Source organism: Puma concolor, chromosome A3, assembly GCF_028749965.1.
Source record: "Puma concolor isolate L17-30 chromosome A3, mPumCon1.1.hap2, whole genome shotgun sequence".
Lineage (NCBI taxonomy): Eukaryota > Metazoa > Chordata > Mammalia > Carnivora > Felidae > Puma > Puma concolor.
Genome location: NC_141669.1, coordinates 112769962 through 112792147, shown reverse-complemented (window position 1 = coordinate 112792147; position 22186 = coordinate 112769962). Strand labels below are relative to the sequence as shown.

The window sequence follows — 22186 nt, the reverse complement described above, 5'->3', positions numbered from 1 at the left end:
AGGAGAAGCTTTGGCAGTGGCTGCAGACGTCATGGCAAGTGCCTCTCCTGGGTCAGCACTCCTAAATAAAACAGGAGGGCACCGAGGATCCTACGTCACTGAGGAGGGCCTTGTGGTGCCCGTGACCTGCCGAGGAAGCGGGGAGCTGGGGCAAAGCCCTTGTTCTCAGACTTCGCCTTGGAGACCACCTTGAGAGTGTTGACTCCAGACTAACTCTCCCTCCTTAAGTGTTCCCCCTGCCCGGACCAGGGGAGCCTGCATCTTTGTGCATCTTTAGACTGGAGCTGGGAGGGGCAGAGGGGACGGTTGACGGGACTGGGGTGTGACTCTTAGGGACGGTCTGGATTCAACATGCCTTCAAGCTGGATGTGCAGCAGGAGTGTGACGTGGCTTCTGCTCTCAGTGCCCCCTGTTGCCCTGGAATCTTCCCGCCCCCTGGAAGCCGTTTCTCTGTCTGAGGTTCCCTCTTAACTTGGAAGGGAATCTCCTCTTGAGGACACAGAAGATGCAAAGTACAGTCAGGGGAAACAACTTCCAGCCAAGCAGGATGAGGGTTCCGAAGAGGGAGCTGAATGTTCTGGCATCTGGTGACGGAAAGATACCAGGATGAACCAGGCTTCCTGCTCCCACCGCTCAACCCCCGGACAGGCTCAGCCTCACCCCAGACTCCGGGAGCAAGCCTGTACCTTGGGTTGAGGGAATCGCCCCGCCTCTCTGAGCCTCAGTTTCCTGATCTTTAAAATGGGGCTTATAACGTGTACCTTAGAACGTTTCTGTGTCAGATGAGAACTCCCAAACACGGTCCCTAGTAGGCCCTCAGTAATTGTTGAGCCTGAACAGCTTTTGAGAGGGTGGGTGGGAATGAGGGACGATAAGTCACTAAATCACAGGAAGATCTGGTGGACTGTGTGTGTGGTCAGGCACCAGCTGTGTGGCGAGAGCAGGACTTCCTGCTGTTTCGTGCCCAAGGCGGCAGCACCCTCTGAAGAGGTTGTCATAATCTGTTCGTCTCCAGCCAGGTGATTTGTACGACTCCAGGGTAAAACCTTTGCCCGTGGCAGGTGAGGCTAGCCAGCTGGAGGCTTGGGACACGGTGCGCTGACACGGTCACTGTGGGTGTAACTGAGACAATAGCCCTTCCTTCATTCCTTCCTATCTTCACGCAAAAGAGGTTCAAGGAGCATCGCTATCCTTCCAGGCACTGCCCTTGGCTCTTGGGATACAGCCTTGAGCAAGACAGACATAGTCCCTGCCTCACGGAGCTCCTGCTCTGGTTGCGGGGAGGGGGGACAGGGAAGAAAAAGCAGTCACGTGACCCTCGGAGGGTTCTGAGAGCCTACACGGGGGCACCTGACCTGGTCCGGAGGTGGGGCAGGTTAGGCAAGAGTTTGTGGAAGAAGTGACCTTTGAGCAGAAATGTGAAGGGCGGATAGGCGTTAAACCACGTGTGGCGGATTGCGTTTTCCAAAAATGGCCATAGCAAGTCCCCAGATGCCTTCTAGAACCTCGCCACTCCCCGCCAGAAGGGGAGCCTACTTTTAAAAAAAAAGTTTGTTTATTTATTTATTTATTTAGGGAGAAAGAGAGACAGAGAAGCGTGAAAGCGTGTGTGCGAGTAGGGGAGGGGCAGAGGGAGGGGCAGAGAGAGAGAGAACCCCAAGCCCTGACAGTGGGGAGCCTGACGTGGGACTTGAACTCACCAACCACAGGATCATGACCTGTGCTGAAGACAGATGCTTAACCGACCGAGCCAGCCAGGCCCGCCCCCCCCCCCCCCCCCCGCCTGCCCCCGAGAGACGAAACACTTGTAATATCTAGGGGTTCTGTCTGTGCGACCATTTAAGTCTGTGATGAACAATTTGAGATATTAACTTTAAAACGTGTGATGTGGATGCCTGGGTGGCTCAGTCAGTTACATGTCCGACTCTTGGTTTCCGCTTAGGTCATGCTCTCACGGTTTGTGAGTTCAAGCCCCACATTGGACTCTGTGTTACTGGTGCGGAGCCTGCGAAGGATTCTCTCTTTCTCTCCCTGTCTCTCTCTCTGTCCTTTCCCCACTTGCTCGCACACTCTCTCTCTCTCAAAATAGATAAGTAAGCTTAAAAAAATATATATGATGAACTACATAGTCCTTCACAATTTTCTCAAAAATGTTTTGAAGACTGCTGTTGAACATCCTGATAAGGATTTTATTTTACTTTTGCGAGAGCAGTGGTGAGCCACCAAGGGCTTTAAGCAAAGGAGGGACAAGATCTGGCTTCCTTTATAAAATGTCCTCGGCTGCTGGGGTTGGAGGGGATGGGCTGTCAAGGGTGATGGTGAGTATGAGAGAAGAGGCTGGGTGTCCAGGTAAGAGATGATGTTGTGAGGCACCTGGGTGGCTCAGTGGGTTCAGCGTCCGACTTCAGCTTAGGTCATGATCTCACGGTTTGTGAGTTCAAGCCCCGCATCGGGCTCTGTGCTGACAGCTCAGAGCCTGGAGCCTGCTTCAGATTCTGTGTCTCCCTCTCTCTCTGCCCCTGCCCTGCTCACTCTCTGTCTCTGTCTCTCAAAAAATGAATAAACGTTAAAGAAGTATATATATATTAAAAAAAAAAAAGAGATGATGTTGCCTTGAACTTGGGGATGAACATGGGCAGTGGCAGCAGAAAGAAATGGATGGGGTCAGAGAGATGTGGGAAGTGAATTTGGTAGAACTTGGTGAGGGGTTGGGTGAGAACAGTTCCCTGGCTTGGACGACTGGGTTGATGGAGTGTCTCTTTATTTATTGATATGGGGAAGGAGAAGGAGCCAGGGGTCTGGAGAAACTACAGAGAGCAGCACGATGCCATCTCTCAGATGACCGTGACCAAAGCACCTTCCTTGGGGAAGGGGGACACTGCCTCGCTCTGGCATCTCTGCGCGGGGACTCTTACAGGACGGAGGTCTGACATGGGCATCCAGAGAGGTGTATTACTGGGTTCACATCCCAGCTCCTGAACTTAAGAGCCACGTGACCTTGGACAAGTCATTTTACTTCCCTGGGCCTTGATTTCCTCATCTGCGTGAAGCAGGGACACATAGCTTCTTTGGGATGCTCTAGGTGGAGGCTGGAATTCTATTTCCAGGCTGGAACCCTCTGGTGGTATCTCTTAGCTAAGCAAAGGCAGATACTATTTAGGGAGGGAGGCATTTCAGAAACAAGGAGCTAGACTCTACGTTGGTGCCACAAATTGCCTTCAATGGAGGCGGTTTGCCGAGGAGACTGTGATGCCGTTAGTGGGTTTTCTCTTTGCTTCCCTTTGGCTGGAGCATACGGAGGAGGGCTGGGACTCTGGAGCCCTGGGAGGGATGTGCTCAGCTGCAGGAGGTGAGTGGGACTCTGCCCTCTGAGGTCACTGGAGGGGGGTGGCTGAAAGAGAGTGCAGACACCCCGGGGATGCCCTTGTGAAGGCCAGGCCGTGAACTTCGGAGCAGCGAGGGTGATGATTTCCTTCACCCCTCCTTCCGTATTTCTGCAAAGTCTGATTCAACCCTCGGTAATAGCTTTGTTTTTATGAAGTCAGAGCAAGAGTGGTGTAGCCTTGTCCGCACTGTCCCCTCCCCCGACTAGGGTGGGTTTGTTTGTTTGTTTGTTTGTTTATTTATTTATTTATTTTCCAACTAGGGTGGGTTTAAGAAGCAGGTTTCAAAAGTAGCGACTGGCAACAAAGCGATGGTTGGTGGTTAGCAATGCAAGAGGGAGAAACTTCCTTGCTGTGGCTCGAAGCCCTGTGTGGCCTGGTCTCTGCTTGTCCCTTTCCCGCCTCTTCTTTCTCCCCCGCACCCTTCTCTTCACTAAGCCCCGGCCACATGGGCCTCCTCTCTGCTGTTCACCGTGTCTCGCTCCCCACCCCCGTCGCGGGGCCTGGGCACACCTGTTTCTTCTGCCTGGAAAACGCTCCACCTTTTGCTTGGCTGACCCCCCCTTTCGTCTTTCATGCCACGGCTGAAACATCGCTTCGCCAAAAAGGCACTTCCTGAGTAAAGCAGACTTCTTCTGTTTTTGTCTGTGTTAACACTTAACTTCTTTCCCCTGCAGCACACGTTACAAGTTAAAACTGTAAAGGTCTTGCGTCTCGTTGATGGGGCCTATGGGATTGTGAGCTTGGTGAAGCAGAACGAGGCCTGTTCTGTTTACCGTGGGATCCCTGGCACCTAGAATAACGCTACCACGTAGCAGATGTTCGGTAAACACTCGTTGAATGGCACGAATGAACCTCTTCCTCCCGAACACAATAGGGCAGAGGGAGCTCTGAAAGAGAAGGACCTGACAATGGCGTCACGTAGGGAGAATGGTCGTATAAGATAGGGAACCTTGTACCCGTCTCATGAGGGGTTTGGTGAAGAATAACCGAGAAGCTGCAGGTGGAGTAGTCCAGACAGGGGAACATGACATAGTCACCCACGGTTGGCCATTTGGGTGGGTGGGTGGGGCCCTTACCTTGGAGGAATTTGGAGATGTTCACGTGCCTTCTGAGTGTACTGTGAGCCACTTGGCAGGTGATCTGGGACTGGAGTGAGGATAAGTCAAGGGTCACCAGGGCAGCACTGACAAGGGTGCAGGACGAAGCATCTTCAGGCAGGAAGATGAGGGTCTCCAGGGCCCGAAGCTCCACGCCATCTTGAAACCATTTCACATGTATATTTTTGGGAAAGAAGCCAGTTGATGTGCAGGTGAGATTCACTCTCTGGCCCGGGCCGACCCTGCTGGAGGGGCCAGAAATCTCCGGAAGAGAGGGCTTCACTTTGAGCAAGGCAAAGTTGAGAGAGAAGAGGAGAAACGAAGATGGCAAGTTACTCTCTGGTGTGATACCCCTGCTTAAGGTTCACCCAGCTAGTCTTACCCCCATCTCTCCTCTCCAGTTTTCTCTTCTGCGTAAGTTTTATTGTGACACATCTTAACATGGCAGCTTGCCAACTGGCCTCGCTGACTGCTTCTCCACCCTTCCAGTCTGCGCTCGGACACCAGACCATGGTGATCAGAACTTGTCATTCCCCATCCTCCGCCCTATCTCCCCTCCTTCCCAAAGTACATTGTTTTAAAAAGTCATATCAGGTAAATAATTAAAAACACATCCCTTGCATGCAGGTGTGCTGTTTCGAAGGGGCACATGCACCCCTATGTTTATAGCAGCACTATCGACAATAGCCAAAGGATGGAAAGAGCCCAAACGTCCATCGATGGATGAATGGATAAAGAAGACGTGGTATATCTATACAATAGAGGATTACTCGGCAATCAAAAAGAATGGAATCTTGCCATTTGCAATGACGTGGACGGAACTGGAGGGTATTAATGCGAAGCGAAATTAGTCAGAGGAAGACGAATATCCTATGACATCACTCGTATGAGGACTTTAAGACACAGAACAGATGAACACAAGGGAAGGGAAGCAAAAATCATATAAAAACAGGGAGGGGGACGAAACCTAAGAGACTCTTCAATATGGAGAACAAACAGAGGGTTACTGGGGGGGTTGTGGGACAGGGGGTGGGCTGAATGGGTAGGGGGCATTAAGGAATCTGCTCCTGAGATCCCTGTGGCACTATATGCTAACTAACCTGGATGTAAATTAAAAAATAAATAAATTACAAAAAAACGAAATAAAACACATCCCTTGCTTCCTCTCCTGGAAAAAAAATTACAGACCAACCACTTTTAACTATTTCGGTTGATCCTTTGGACATTTCTGTGTTTCTAAATAACATGTTTATACAATTATTTCTCTGTTTTTCAGTTTTATATATTATGGATAGACCTTCTACTATGGAAGATAATGGTTTAGCTCTCTTACATCTCCCTCTACCTGCCATTCACATTTCCTTTCCTTATGTCCTCCTATCATAGACACATTAAAATCATTTACCAGTATCAGCCTTTATATTTCTATGACCAAAGGAGCATTGTTCACAACGGGGCCATTTAATATATATCATGATTGCCTTTTCTTTCTTGTATAGCTTTTTGTTTTCCTAGGACTTTTAATCTCTCTTCTTTAAAGTTTTTATTTATTTATTTTTTATTAAAAAAAAAATTTTTTTTTTTTAATGTTTACTTCTGAGAGAGAGAGAGACAGAGTGTGAGCAGGGGAGGGGCAGAGAGAGAGGGAGACACAGAATCTGAAACAGGCTCCAGGCTCTGAACTGTCAGCACAGAGCCCGACGTGGGGCTCGAACCCACAAACCGTGAGATCACGACCTGAGCCAAAGTCGGACGCTTAACTGACTGAGCCACCCAGGCGCCCCATAAAGTTTTTATTTATTTAAGTAATCTCTGTACCCAACGTGGGGCTCAAACTCATGACCCAGAGACCAAGAGTCACACCTCTTCCCACTGAGCCAGCCAGGCACCCCTAATCGTCTCGTCCTTTTCATTTGCATAATTTTTATGAACCTGTGACAAATTCATCTGTGTCAGATATGTAGATTGCTTTGGGTAATATTAGCATTTTAACAATATTTGTTCTTCCTTTCCAGGAGCATGGAATCTTTTTCCGTTGTTTTTTGTGTCTTCAATTTCTTTCATAAGCTTTCTATAGTTTTCAGCGTGTAGATTTTTCACCTCTTTGGTGAGATTTATTTCTAGGTATTTTATGGGTTTTGGTGCAATTATAAATGGGACCAATTCCTTGGTTTCTCTTTCTGTTGCTTCATTGTTGGTCTATAGGAATGCAACCGATTTCTGTGCATTGATTTTATATCCTGTGACTTTGCTGAATTCATGGGTCAGTTCTAGCAGTTTTTGGTGGAATCTTTTGGGTTTTCCATATAGACCATCATGTCATCTGCGAGTAGTGAAAGTTTGACTTCCTCCTGGCCAATTTGGATGCCTTTAAAAAAAATTTTTTTTTAATGTTTATTTATTTCTGAGACAGAGACAGAGCATGAGTGGGGGAGGGGCAGAGAGCGAGGGAGACACAGAATCAGAAGCAGGCTCCAGGCTCTGAGCCCGACGCGGGGCTCGAACTCACAGACGGCAAGATCATGACCTGAGCTGAAGCTGGACGCTCAACTGACTGAGCCACCCAGGCACCCCAGATGCCTTTTATTCCTTTGTGTTGTCTGATTGCTGAGACTAAAGCTTCCAATACTACGTTGAATAACGGTGGTGAGAGTGGACATCCCTGTCGTGTTCCTGACCTCAGAGGGAAAGCTCTCAGTTTTCCCCCATTGAGGATGGTATTAGTGGTGGGTCTTTCATATATGGCTTTTATGATCTCGAGGTACGATCCTTCTATCCCTATTTCATTGAGGGCTTTTATCAAGAAAGGATGCTGTATTTTGTCAAATGCTTTCTCTGCATCTGTTGAGAGGATCATGTGGTTCTTGTCCTTTCTTTTATTGATGATGTATCATATCGATTGTTTTGCAGATACTGAACCAGCCCTGCATCCCAGGTATAAATCCCACTTGGTCGTGGTGAATAATTCTTTTAATGTATTGTTGGATCCCATTGGCTAGTATCTTGTTGAGGATTTTTGCATGCAGGTTCATTGGCGAAGTTGGTCTCTAGTTCTCCTTTTTAGTGGGGTCTTTGTCTGGTTTTGGAATCAAGGTAATCCTGGCTTCACAGAATGAGTTTGGAAGTTTTCCTTCCATTTCTACTTTTTGGAATAGCTTCAAAGGAATAGGTGTTAACTCTTCTTTAAATGTTTGGTAGAATATCCCTGGAAAATCACTTGGTCCTGGACTCTTGTTTTTTGGGAGATTTTTGACTACTAATTCAGTTTCTTTACTGGTTATGGGTCTGTTCAAATTTTCTATTTCTTCCTGTTTCAGTTTTGGTAGCATATATGTTTCTAGGAATTTGTCCATTTCTTCCAGATTGCCCATTTTATTGGCATAGAGTTGCTCATAATATTCTCTTATTATTGTTTTTATTTCTGCTGTGTTGGTTGTGGTCTCTCCTCTTTCATTGTTGATTTTATTTACTGGGGTCCTTTCCTTTTTCTTTTTGATCAAACTGGCTAGTGGTTTATCAATTTTGTTAATTCTTTCAAAGAACCAGCTTCTGGTTTCATTGATCTGTTTTACTGTTTTTTGTACGTTTGTTTGTTTTGTTTTTGTTTTTGTCTCAATAGCATAGATTTCTGTTCTCATCTTTATTATTACCTGCTGCCTGCTGTTTTTGGGTTTTATTTGCTATTCTTTTTCCAGCTCTTTAAGGTGTAAGGTTAGGTTATGTATCTGAGACCTTTCTTCCTTCTTTAGGAAGGCCTGGATTGCTATATACTTTCCTCTTATGGTCGTCTTTGCTGCCTCCCAGAGGTTTGGGGCTGTGGTGTTATCATTTTCGTTGGCTTCCGTGTACTTTTTAATTTCCTCTTTAACTTCTTGGTTAGCCATTCATTCTTTAGTATGATGGTCTTAGTCTCCAAGTATTTGTTATCTTTCCAAATTTTTCTTGTGGCTGATTTCAAGTTTCATAGCGTTGTGGTCTGAAGATATGCATGGTATGATCTCGATCTTTTTGTACTTGTTGAGGGCTGATTTGTGTCCCAGCATGTGATCTATTCTGGAGAATGTTCAATGTGCACTGAAGAAGAATGCGTATTCCACTGCTTTAGGATGAAATGTTTTGAATATATCTGTTAAGTCCATCTGGTCCAGTGTGTCATTCAAAGCCATTGTTTCCTTGTTGATTTTCTGTTTAGCTGATCTATCCATTGCCGTAAGTGGGGTGTTGAAGTCCCCTACTATTACGGTATTTTTATCAATGAGTTTCTTTATGTTTGTGATTAGTTGATTTATATATTTGGGCACTCTACGTTTGGAGCATAAATGTTTTCAGTTGTTAGATCTTCTTGGTGGGTAGACCCCTTAATTATGATATAATGCCCTTCTACATCACTTGTTACAGTCTTTATTTTAAAATCTAGATTATCTTCTGAAATAAGTATGGCTACTATGGCTTTCTTTTGGCGACCATTAGCATGATAGATGGTTCCCCATCCCCTTATTTTGAATCTGAAGGTGTCTTTAGGTCTAAAATGTTTTTCTTGTAAACAGCATAGAGATGGATCTTGTTTTCTTACCAAATCTGTTACCCTATGTCTTTTGACATTTATTTATTTTTGAGAAGAGAGAGACAGAGCATGAGTGGAGGAGGAGAGAGAAAGAGGGAGGCACAAAATCTGAAACAGGCTCCAGGCTCTGAGCTGTCAGCACAGAGCCCCATGCAGGGCTCGAACTCACGGACTGCGAGATCATGACCTGAGCCGAAGTTGGACGCTTAACCGACTGAGCCACCCAGGCACCCCTGCCCTGTATCTTTTGATTGGAGCATTTAGTCCATTGACGTTTAGAGTGAGTACTGAAAGATATGAATTTATTGCCATTATGTTGCCTGTAGAGTTGGGAGTCTCTGATGGTGTTCTCTGGGCCTTTCTAGTCTTTGTTGCTTTTGATCTTTTTTTTTTTTTTTTTTTTTTTTTTTTTAAGCTTCGCGTAGAGAGTTCTCCTTAAAATTTCTTGCAGGGCTGGTTTAGTGGTCATCAACTCCTTTAATTTTTGTTTGTCTGGGAAACTTTTAATCTCTCCTTCCATTTTGAATGACAGCCTTGCTGAATAAAGAATTCTTGGCTAATGTTTTTCCGATTCAGCACATTGGACGTATCCTGCCCCTCCTTTCTGGCCTGCCAAGTTTCTGTGGATAGGTCTGCTATAAACCTGATCTACTTTCCCTTGTAGGTTAAGGACTTTTCTTTCCCTTGCTGCTTTCATGATTCTCTCCTTGCCTGAGTATTTCGTGAATTTGACTATGATACGCCTTGTTGATGGTCGGCTTTTGTTGACTCTAATGGGGGTCGTCTGTGCTTCCTGGATTTTGATGTCTGTGTCTTTGCCCAGGTTAGGAAAGTGTCCCGCTATGATTTGCTCACACAACCCTGGGGAGGACTGTGAAGGTCAAGGGTCCACGGTGGTCAAAGCCCAGTATGTAAGTGGGAAAGTGACAGGAGATGGGTGGGGCAGCTCGCCTGGTAGGCCATCATGGATTCCCCTCGGCTTTCCTGTGAGATGGGCGGGCACTGCCGTGTTTGAAGTGTGATGGGCTCCCCTGCTGCCCTGAGGGGAGGAGGCTGAGGTGTGCATAGGTGGGAGCAGGGACACCAGAATTGAGGGACTATAGCAATAATTCAGGTGAGTGCTGACACCAACTTGGACCAAGGTGGTACCTTGAAGGTGGTGGGAAGTGAGGGATTCTGGGTCTTTTTTGAACACAGAGACAATAAGATGTGGAGTATGACTTGGACATGAGGTCTGAGGGAAAAGAAGATCAAGGATCAAATTATGGAAAGAGCCTCAATGTCCACCAACTGACGAATGGGTAAAGAAGAGGCGGTTTCGGGGCGCCTGGGTGGCGCAGTCGGTTAAGCGTCCGACTTCAGCCAGCTCACGATCTCGCGGTCCGTGAGGTCGAGCCCCGCGTTGGGCTCTGGGCTGATGGCTCAGAGCCTGGAGCCTGTTTCCGATTCTGTGTCTCCCTCTCTCTCTGCCCCTCCCCCGTTCATGCTCTGTCTCTCTCTGTCCCAAAAAAAATAGGTAAACGTTGAAAAAAAAAAAAAAAGAGGCGGTTTCTATATACAATGGAATACTACTTGGCCATGAGAAAGAATGAAATCTGGCCGCTTGCAGCAACATGGATGGAACTGGAGGGTATGAGGCTAAGTGAAATAAGTCAGGCAGAGAAAGACAGATACCATGTGTTTTCACTCTTATGTGGATTCTGAGAAACTCAACAGAAAACCAGGGGGGAGGGGTAGGGGGAACAAAAAGAACAAAAAGAAAAAAAAAGTTACAGAGAGGGAAGGAGGCAAACCATAAGAGACTCTTAAATACTGAGAACAGACTGAGGGTTGATGGGGGGGTGGGGGGAAGGGGAAAGTGGGTGATGGGCATTGAGGAGGGCACCTGTTGGGATGAGCACTGGGTATTGTACGGAAACCAATTTGACAATAAATTTCATTAAAAAAAAAAAAAGAAGAAGGTCAAGGGTCATTCTAAGATTTTTGACATCTGTGGTGGACAGTCTGTAAGATCTCCCAGTGATCCCTGCTTCCTGGAACTCACATCCATGTGCAGTCTGCCTTGAGAGCAGGCTGCACCTAGTGACTCAGATCTAAATGAATAAAATACAGGGACACCTGGGTGGCTTGGTTGGTTAAGTTTCTGACTCTTGATCTCGGCTCCGGGTTATGATCTCATGGTTCATGAGATCGAGCCCTCAGTTGGGCTCTATGCTGACAGCACGGAGCCTGCTTGGGATTCTCTCTCTCTCTCTCTCTCTCTCTCTCTCTCTCTCTCTCCGTGCTCCTTCCCTGCTTGTGTGCTCTCTCTCTCTCTCTCAAAGTAAAATAAACTTAAAAGAAAATTTAAATGAATAGAATACAGCAAAAGTGATGGGATGTCACTTCTAAAATTAGGTCTCGAACATTCTGTGACTCCTGTCTTGTGCATCTTCTCTCTCTGGCTACCCTAAGGAAGATCAGCTGTCATGTTGTAAGCTGCTCCATGGAGAAATCCATGAGGTAATGGATCAGTCTTCAGTCAGTGTCTTCAGTCAGTGGCCGGCAAGCGTCTGAGTCTTGTCAACAGGAAGTGAACTTGAAAGCAGACCCCCCTCCCCCCAGTCAAGCCTTGAGTTGACAGTTGCTGGGGCTGACACCCTAACTTCACCTGAGCCAGAGGACCCAGGCTGTGAGAAATGTTTGTGAGATAAGCCGTGAGAAAATGTTTGTTGTGTTAAGCCACTGGGCTTAAAGTAATGAAAAAAATTTTTTTTTAAATGTTTATTTTTGGGAGAGAAAGAGACAGAGCACGAGTGGGGGAGGGGCAGAGAGAGAGGGAGACACAGAATCCGAAGGAGGCTCCAGGCTCCGAGCTGTCAGCACAGAGCCCCACGCGGGGCTGGAACTCACGAACTGCGAGATCACGACCTGAGCGGAAGTCGGATGCTTAACCGACTGAACCACCCCGGTGCCCCTAAAGTAATTTTTTTTTTTTTTTTTTTAATGCAGCAACGGAAAACTAATATAGCATGCTAGAGCATTTGTACTTTAAAAAAGCAGGGTTGAGAAGCATGCAGCATGCTATAAATTGTGTCTTCCCTTGATACAGATTCAAAACCACCCCCCTGAGCTGGAGAAGTTGGGGCTGGGGCTGAGTGGGAAATGGGCAAGGCTCAGGAGAATTTAGACATGAGGATGGGACTCAGGACCCTTCGTTCTCCCTCCCTAGGGAGGTGTGATGACCCCCTCCCCCCCCGCCAAGACCTCCTGTACAGCCGCCCCAGGTTTTGTCCAGAGAACTCCCTGGGGGCTGTGGTGTGGACAGGCATGTGGGGGGGCAGGTGTCCAGTGAGCCGGGGCATGTGGAGCCCTTCCGACCTCAAAGGCGCCTCTCAGTCCAAGTTCCTCAGGAGGGAAGGGGCAACAGAGACTGAAGTTCCTGCAGTGCTGGAAAGGGAGTGGCTGCGGACGCACGTCCATGTGTCTGTTCAGTCAGTGCAAGTGTCTGCCTATCTACTTGTGCCAGCGTTTGCTCCACCTTGGGAGGTGTAGAGGGAGTCGATGTTCAGCCCTGTGAGGTCAGACACTGCCCCCTCTCTGGGTCCTAGTCCCCCGAACCATTCCTCAGGCATCTTTCGCAAGCCCTGGATCCGGCCCCATTTCCCCCATTATCACACCTGAGATGGAGATTCTAAGAAGGTTCCAGGGAATCCCTGGGGAGGTGAGAGTTGTGTGTCCCTCTTATCTCCAGATGCACTTCGGCCTCATGTGACCTCAGGGCTCTTGGACTGACGACTCCTGACCTTAGCGTGCACCTGGGCCAGGCTGTGGCCACAACCTTGCCTTACCTCCCTGAGCCTCGTCTCCACTTACAATCTGGCCCTCTGCTTCCTGCAGAATGGAGGGTTGAGACCTCCATTACCAGCAGTACCTTGCGGCACAGGTGGAGGGCCACAAAAGGAAGGGTGGGCCCCACCCTCGGAGGGCATGGGAGTCCATATTCCAGTGTCTTCACTTTCCCATCATTGGTGACAACTGTTTGTCCTGTCCTGTGCTCTGCCTGGCACAGAAACAAACCTGAGGCAGCAACCCGGGCAAATACACACACATCTCCCACTGCTGGGCGAGAAAAAAGGAGGGGCAGGCAGCCTTAGTCATTCAATCATCTTGCACTGCCTTGTTTACTCCTCAGCATAGTCCTAGGACTTGGGTATTATTATCTGCAGGTTGGTGAGAAAACTCAGGCTCAGAAATTTTAGGAAACTTTGCAGGGTCACAAAGCAGTGAAGAGTCCAAATCATGTCTGTGAAACACTATGCTGATCACTGCTGCCTCTTTAGGGCAAGAAAGGACAGGATCTCCAGACATCCAGAGGGGGACTAGGAGAATAACGACACAGGCACAGGAATGTTTGTCTACACGGGTAGTAAACGGAATACAGACACGTTTCTGTTGGGAGATTTTCAAGGCTCCCCTGCTCAGCATGGGACTTGGGCTCAACAGGATCTGAGGAAATACTAAAAGGCCCCCTGGCAAGAAGCCATTCTTGGGAGAACGAAGAGGTCATTCAAGGGAACACAGACTTCCCTAGCTTAGGGATCTCAGACATTACCTAGTCCTCCCATCACCTACATCCTGAAACACACTTTGTGGATGCATGAGACCTAAAAGGATGCCCAGCACATCATAAATAGGAGATCTCTCTGGGGAGTTGGATTGCAGGTACTTGACTTCTAATAGATATTTAGCTTCTGATCTGTATATTTATATAAATCTGGATTGTTCGGATGTGTGTATGGGAGAGATGGAGTGAGGGAAGGAGCAGGCTTTATTTTTACAACTTAAAATCTCATGGTTTTGAAAAGAAATTTTGAAGGAAAGATGATGGTGCCTCCATCAGCAAGTCATGGAGGTCTTGCCATTGGCTACTTCTCAGACTTACCCAGATAAACAGAAACGCAAAATGTCATTTTTGCAGCGGCCTCCTGCCGCCCATCTTGTTCTGCCCGGCAGGTGAGCATAGCCCCTTGGTTAGTTCTGTTCACCAGGATCGAGCTGTGCACAGCGTATAGTCCATCTCTGCTCATGGTAGGGGTCAAGGTCTTATCTGTCTGGGAGACATGTCCATTCTTCAGCCAGGTCAGCTGTATGCCATGGGGATAGAACTTCTTTGCCTTGCAGGTGACATTTACCTTTTTCTTTGAGATGGGCTGTTCAAAAATAGTCATGTTGGGTGGAACTGAAATAGCATAGGACAAAGGCTCAGACCCCGTGAAACAATCAGATTCACCTTGCTTATTAGTCAGTGGCTGTTTACTTAGCACCTACTTAGCATGTGACAATTCCTTGCACATGGTAGGTGCTATTATTATTTAGACTTATTCACTGGAGTAAATTTGGGGAGAACTGTTTTCCAAAGCTAGGTCACAGCCTGGCCCCACGTGGTGTCACCTACCTAGTATAGTCTTAGACAAATCGGCATTCCCCTGAAGAGCATAATGTGAGCTTAGGTGATTCCCATCACAGCTGACATAGGAGTGGAAGTCCTGTAGAGTCAGGGCTCCCTCAGTGGTACTGGCGATTTTGTAGGAATTGCTGTCCCTCATCTGGACGATGTGTGTCTGGAGGGATGAAATTTCCTTCCCATTTCTGAACTGCTTCAGGGTGATGTTTTTGGGAAAGCCGCCATAGGACATACAGCTGTAATTCACAGGTCGCCCCATTGGGGCCCTTTCCAAGGGACCTATTACCACAGGCAGAGAGGGCGGGGCTACAAGAAGGAAGAATAATGTACAGTTAATGTTGCTAAGCCGGGCAGTATTGTATGTGCTTCATATAATCTTTTTTTTTTAACTTTATTTTTTATTTTTAAAATTTACATCCAAATTAGTTAGTATATAGTGAAGCAATGATTTCAGTAGATTCCTTAATGCCCCTTACCCATTTAGCCCATCCCCCCTCCCACAACCCCTCCAACAACCCTCTGTTTGTTCTCCACATTTATGAGTCTCTTCTGTTTTGTACCTCTCACTGTTTTTATATTATTTTTGTTTCCCTTCCCTTATGTTCATCTGATTTGTGTCTTAAAGTCCTCATATGAGTGAAGTCATATGGTTATTGTCTTTCTCTGACCGACTCATTTCACTTAGCATAATACCCTCCAGTTCCATCCACGTCATTGCAAATGGCAAGATTTCACTCTTTTTGGTTGCCGAGTAATACTCCATTGTATATATATATATATATATATATATATATATATATATATATATACACACCACATCTTCTTTATCCATTCATCCATCGATGGACATTTGGGCTCTTTCCATACTTTGGCTATTGTTGATAGTGCTGCTATAAACATGGGGGTGCATGTGCCCCTTCGAAACAGCACACCTGTATCCCTTGGATAAATGCCTAGTAGTGCAATTGCTGAGTCGTAGGGTAGTTCTATTTAGTTTTTTTGAGGAACCTCCATACTGTTTTCCAGAGTGGCTGCACCAGCTTGCATTCCCGCCAACAATGCAAAAGAGATCCTCTTTCTCTGCATCCTCGCCAACATCTGTTGTTGCCTGCGTTGTTAATGTTAGCCATTCTGACAGGTGTCAGGTGGTATCTCATTGTGGTTTTGATTTGTATTTCCCTGATGATGGGTGATGTGGAACATTTTTTCATGTGTCGGTTGGCCATCTGGATGTCTTCTTTGGAGAAGTGTCTGTTCATGTCTTTTGGCCATTTCTTCACTGGATTATTTGTTTTTTGGGTGTTGAGTTTGATAAGTTCTTTGTAGATTTTGGATACTAACCCTTTATCTGATACGTCATTTGCAAATATCTTCTCTCATTCCGTTGGTTGCCTTTTAGTTTTCCCGATTGTTTCCTTTGTTGTACAGAAGCCTTTTGTCTTGATGAGGTCCCAATAGTTTCATTTTTGCTTTTGTTTCCCTTGCCTCCGGAGATGTGTTGAGTAAGAAGCCGCTGCGGCCAAGATCTAAGAGGTTTTTGCCTGCTTTCTCCTCGAGGATTTTGATGGCTTCCTGTCTTACATTGAGGTCTTTCATCCATTTTGAGTTTATTTTTGTGTATGGTATAAGAAAGTGGTCCAAGTTCATTCTTCTGCATGTCGCTGTCCAGTTTTCCCAGCACCACTTGCTGAAGAGACTGTCTTTATTCCATTGGATATTCTTTCCTGCTTTGCCAAAGATTAGTTGCCCATATGTTTGTGGGTCCATTTCTGGGTTCTCTCGTCTGTTCCATTGATCTGAGTGTCTGTTCTTGTGCCAGTATCATACTGTCTTGATGATTACAGCTTTGTAGTATAGCTTGAAGTCTGGGATTGTGATGCCTCCTGCTTTGTTTTCTCTTTCAAGATTGCTTTGGCTGTGCTTCATATAGTCTCAATTCTGGCAACTCCATGATTAAGTATGGTAATGTTCATTCTTTAAACAAGGAGATGGAGGCTGGCAGAGGCAAGGAATACACTAACAATTTGCAGAACCAGAACTGGAATGTACGTTTCTCTGATCACATAGCTTATGCTCTTTCTTCAGGCCACATTGTTTCTGTGTGCAGAAGCCACCTTGCTGTGTCTTTCTCACTTTTGGTATTGATGAGTTCCACTGCTCATTCTCATCTAATAAGGTTTAGACAGCTACGAATAGAAAGGAGCTTTCTTAACCTGATATGTATCTACCAAAATCCTAAAACGGCATATCATCTGTGATGTGCAACTTCACAAAAGTGTCCTTGAAAATGATGATCAGGGCACCCACTCTCACTGCGCTGTTCAACTCTATACTGGCAATCCTGGTCAATGCAGTGAAACAAGTAATGAATTAATAACGATTGGAAAAGAGGAAAAAATGTTACAGACACAGAGCACACAAGTCAATCTGTTGACTAAAAGAGTAATGGGTTGGAAAACCCACACATACATGGGAATTTGGGGATTGGTGAGAAAAGAGAGTGAGCCAGGCAACATGTGGTGTTGGGGGAAATGACCTTTTTATAACTCTCATTGAACAATAAGAAATAAATTCCAAACAGATTAAATTCTTATGTCTAAAACTTGATAAAACTGTTAGGAGAAAAAAAAAAAAAAGAATATCTTTATGTCTTTGGGATGGGAACGAATTTAAGATAAGATCCTTAAAAAAAACAACTGATTCAGATTTGTGAAGTCGACTGTAAAGGCTTATAACGGTGACCGTAACAAGGATAAACATTGCATATGATAAGAAACACCATAAACAAAATTTAAAGGCATGCAATAAATAGGGGAGAGAAAGGAAATAATAAATGTAAGAGTAGAAGTTAATGTAACAGGAAATGAGACATGCATGAAAGAGACATGCTTGACAAAACCAAAAGTTAGTTCTTTGAATGTTAGAATCCTCTGGTAAGGACGGTAAGAAAGGGAGAGAGAGGAGTGAGGTAAGGGAGAGGGAGGAAGGAAGAGAGAGAGGGAGGGGAATGTAGTCAGTGTCAGGAGTGAAAAGGGGGCATTACTATAGATCATGCACATGTTAAAATGATGAAGAGAGAATATCACGAAGAGCAATATAAGATGTAAAATTTAGAAGAAATGGAAACTACCTGGAAAATGTAAGTTATCAAAGCTGCATAAGAATAGGACATACGGAGTCCCCAAACCATAAAAGATACTGATTTAGTGATTTAAAAAAAAATGCTTCTTATAATGAAAACTTCAGATCTAGATCTGAATTCACAGGCAATATCTACCAAACATTCAAGGGAAATAATTTCAATCTTACACAAGCTTTTCTAGAGAAATAGGAAAACAAGGTATATTTCCCAACTCATTTTTTGAAGCCAGCATACCCTCAAAAGAATGGGATGGAATACACTGAACTTTTATTATTACTGTATTCCATCATTACTCATCAAGAAAGTAAAAAATAATCCATAAGGCATTTGTGAAAATAGTATGAAAATTTAACAAGCTTGCTAGATACAAATCAATGCACACACATTAATTTTGACGGATATTAGAAAGTGAAAAAAAAATTTAAACGATGTCATTTTGTGATAGTGTCCACTATATTATGTTGGAATCAATGTAACAAGAACTGTGATGTGCTCAGTTGACACATCAAAGGGAGCAGCATTTTTCTAGCATCCATACTTGTTGAAGGCTTCCACTGTGAGAGATTTAAGGTTACTTAATATACTCCAAGCTCACAACTCATGTGGCTGGAGGATTGGTATTGAATTGACAACATCAGAAGAACAGGAAATGTGATGTGTTTTACGCGTGTCAATACAGGAATGATCTGTTCCTGTTCTATAGAGAATGGAAATTGGAAGTCAGACACCTTTTCCAAAAGAGGGTCTCAAACAGTTTGTAATTTTCTCTTAAATCGTTAGGAGACTTGGAGCCGTTTGTTCATTTATCTTCCGATATGTTGTTTAATTTTTTTTTTTTAACGTTTATTTATTTTTGAGACAGAGAGAGACAGAGCATGAACAGGGGAGGGGCAGAGAGAGAGGGAGACACAGAATCTGAAACAGGCTCCAGGCTCTGAGCTGTCAGCACAGAGCCCGACACGGGGCTCGAACTCACGGACCGCGAGATCATGACCTGAGCCGAAGTCGGAGGCTTAACCGAGTGAGCCACCCAGGCACCCCTCATTCGATAGTTTTAAGGTGTGTGTGTGTGTGTGTGTGAGTGTGTGTGTATTAGAAATTTTCTAAATACAAGATCATGTTATTTGTGAATAGAGGTAATTTTGCTTCTTTCCACTTTAGATGTCCTTTAAAAAAATTATTATTGGGGCGCCTGGGTGGTTCAGTCAGTTAAGCTGCCGACTCCAGCCTAGGTCATGATCTAGCTGTTCCTGAGTTCAAGCCCTGCGTCAGGCTCTGTGCTGACAGCTCAGAGCCTGGAGCCTGTTTCAGATTCTGTGTCTCCCTCTCTCTCTCTGTCCTTCCCCACTCATGCTCTGTCTGTCTCTCTCAAAAATAAATAAACATTAAAAAAATCTTCTTATAAAAAAATTATTATTGTTACCTAGTTGCCTTGGCTGGAACATTTAGTACCATGTTGAACAGAAGTGATGAGAACAGACATCTTTGTCTTGTTCTTGATCTAACTGATGGGGAAAACATCCAGCCTTTCACCATGAAAAGTGAGGTCATCTATGGGTTATGCATGTTTGCCCTTTACTAAAGGGTTGAGGAAGTTGCCTTATATTCTTAGTTTGTTGAGTTTTTAAAAAAATTTTTTTGGGGCGCCTGGGTGGCGCAATCGGTTAAGCGTCCGACTTCAGCCAGGTCACGATCTCGCGGTCCGTGAGTTCGAGCCCCGCGTCGGGCTCTGGGCTGATGGCTCAGAGCCTGGAGCCTGTTTCCGATTCTGTGTCTCCCTCTCTCTCTGCCCCTCCCCCGTTCATGCTCTGTCTCTCTCTGTTCCAAAAATAAATAAAAAACGTTTGGAAAAAAAAAATTTTTAAAAAAATAAAAAAATAAATAAAAAAAAATTAAAAAAAATTTTTTTAATATTTATTTATTTTTGAGAGATAGAGCATGAGCAGGGGAGGGGGAGAGAGAGAGAGAGGGAGACATAGAATCCGAAGCAGGCTCCAGGCTCTAAGCTGTCGGCACAGAGCCCGATGCAGGGCTTGAACTCAGGAACGAATGGCAAGATCATGACCTAGTTGAGTATTTTTATAATGAAAGGGTTTTTAATTTTGTCAAATGCTTTTTATGTACCTCTTGGGAGGATCATGTGGTTTTCTTTTTATTATATCGATATGGTTTATTACATTAATCAATCTTTGGATAGTCAAACAAGCTTGCCCGTATGGGATAAATCCCACTTGGTCGTGGTGTATGATGCTTCCTGTGTGTTACCGGATTCAGTTTGGTAGTATTTTATTGAGGATCTTTGTGTTCACATTCATGAGCTATGTTTGTCCGTGCTTTTGTCTTTGTGATGTCCTTGCCTGGCTTTGATATCGGGGGACTTTTGTGATCACTAACTTAATGTGTTTTCTTGTGATCGATAGTTTCAAATACTCCTTCTTCTTGAGTCGGTTTTGGTAGTTTTTGTGCCTTTCTAGGAATTTGTCCATTTCATCTAAGTTATCTAGTTTAACAGGCACACAGTAGTTCATGGAATTCCTGTATAGTCTTTTTATTTCTGGAAGGTCACTATATAATGTCCCTTATTTCATTTGATTCTAGTAATTTGTCTTCTTTTCTTTTTTCTGGTGCATCTAGCCAAAGGTTTGCCAATTTTGTTGATCTTTTTTTTTTTTTTAATTTTTTTTTCAACATTTATTTATTTTTGGGACAGAGAGAGACAGAGCATGAACGGGGGAGGGGGCAGAGAGAGAGGGAGACACAGAATCGGAAACAGGCTCCAGGCTCCGAGCCATCAGCCCAGAGCCTGACGCGGGGCTCGAACTCACGGACCGCGAGATCGTGACCTGGCTGAAGTCAGACGCTTAACCGACTGCGCCACCCAGGCGCCCCTTTGTTGATCTTTTCAAAGAGCCACTTTAGCTTTATTTATTTATTTTTTTTAGCTCATATGGTAATTCTATCTTTAACTTTTTTTTATTATTATTTTTTTTTATTTTTTAAATTTATATATGAAATTTATTGTCAAATTGGTTTCCATACAACACCCAGTGCTCATCCCAAAAGGTGCCCTCCTCAATACCCATCACCCACCCTCTCCTCCCTCCCACCCCCCATCAACCCTTAGTTTGTTCTCAGTTCTCAACAGTCTCTTATGCTTTGGCTCTCTCCCACTCTAACCTCTTTTTTTTTTTTTTTTCCTTCCCCTCCCCCATGGGTTCCTGTTAAGTTTCTCAGGATCCACCTAAGAGTGAAACCATATGGTATCTGTCTTTCTCTGTATGGCTTATTTCACTTAGCATCACACTCTCCAGTTCCATCCACGTTGCTACAAAAGGCCATATTTCATTTTTTCTCATTGCCACGTAGTATTCCATTGTGTATATAAACCACAATTTCTTTATCCATTCATCAGTTGATGGACATTTAGGTTCTTTCCATAATTTGGCTATTGTTGAGAGTGCTGCTATGAACATTGGGGTACAAGTGCCCCTATGCATCAGTACTCCTGTGTCCCTTGGATAAATTCCTAGCAGTGCTATTGCTGGGTCATAGGGTAAGTCTATTTTTAATTTTCTGAGGAACCTCCACACTGCTTTCCAGAGCGGCTGCACCAATTTGCATTCCCACCAACAGTGCAAGAGGGTTCCCATTTCTCCACATCCTCTCCAGCATCTATAGTCTCCTGATTTGTTCATTTTGGCCACTCTGACTGGCGTGAGGTGATACCTGAGTGTGGTTTTGATTTGTATTTCCCTGATAAGGAGCGACGCTGAACATCTTTTCATGTGCCTGTTGGCCATCCGGATGTCTTCTTTAGAGAAGTGTCTATTCATGTTTTCTGCCCATTTCTTCACTGGGTTATTTGCTTTTCGGATGTGGAGTTTGGTGAGCTCTTTATAGATTTTGGATACTAGCCCTTTGTCCGATATGTCATTTGCAAATATCTTTTCCCATTCCGTTGGTTGCCTTTTAGTTTTGTTGGTTGTTTCCTTTGCTGTGCAGAAGCTTTTTATCTTCATAAGGTCCCAGTAATTCACTTTTGCTTTTAATTCCCTTGCCTTTGGGGATGTGTCAAGTAAGAGATTGCTACGGCTGAGGTCAGAGAGGTCTTTTCCTGCTTTCTCCTCTAAGGTTTTGATGGTTTCCTGTCTCACATTCAGGTCCTTTATCCATTTTGAGTTTATTTTTGTGAATGGTGTGAGAAAGTGGTCTAGTTTCAACCTTCTGCATGTTGCTGTCCAGTTCTCCCAGCACCATTTGTTAAAGAGACTGTCTTTTTTCCATTGGATGTTCTTTCCTGCTTTGTCAAAGATGAGTTGGCCATACGTTTGTGGGTCTAATTCTGGGGTTTCTATTCTATTCCATTGGTCTATGTGTCTGTTTTTGTGCCAATACCATGCTGTCTTGATGATGACAGCTTTGTAGTAGAGGCTAAGGTCTGGGATTGCGATGCCTCCTGCTTTGGTCTTCTTCTTCAAAATTACTTTGGCTATCCGGGGCCTTTTGTGGTTCCATATGAATTTTAGGATTGCTTGTTCTAGTTTCGAGAAG

At 44.9% G+C, this 22186-nt stretch overlaps 1 protein-coding gene across 1 annotated transcript in view; it reads right to left on the bottom strand.

The window, feature by feature from the left end:
- Positions 1–994: 994 nt before the first annotated feature.
- The window catches only part of LOC147582683 (tyrosine-protein phosphatase non-receptor type substrate 1-like), a gene marked incomplete at its 5' end in the record, with an annotated part of 40718 nt that continues 19526 nt past the window's right edge, over positions 995–22186 (bottom strand). Inside the window, 2 exons of the mRNA XM_086702806.1 lie at positions 995–1122; positions 4463–4765. Coding sequence (XP_086558932.1) covers positions 995–1122; positions 4463–4765 — 431 coding nt within the window. The remainder of the gene's footprint in view (positions 1123–4462; positions 4766–22186) is intronic.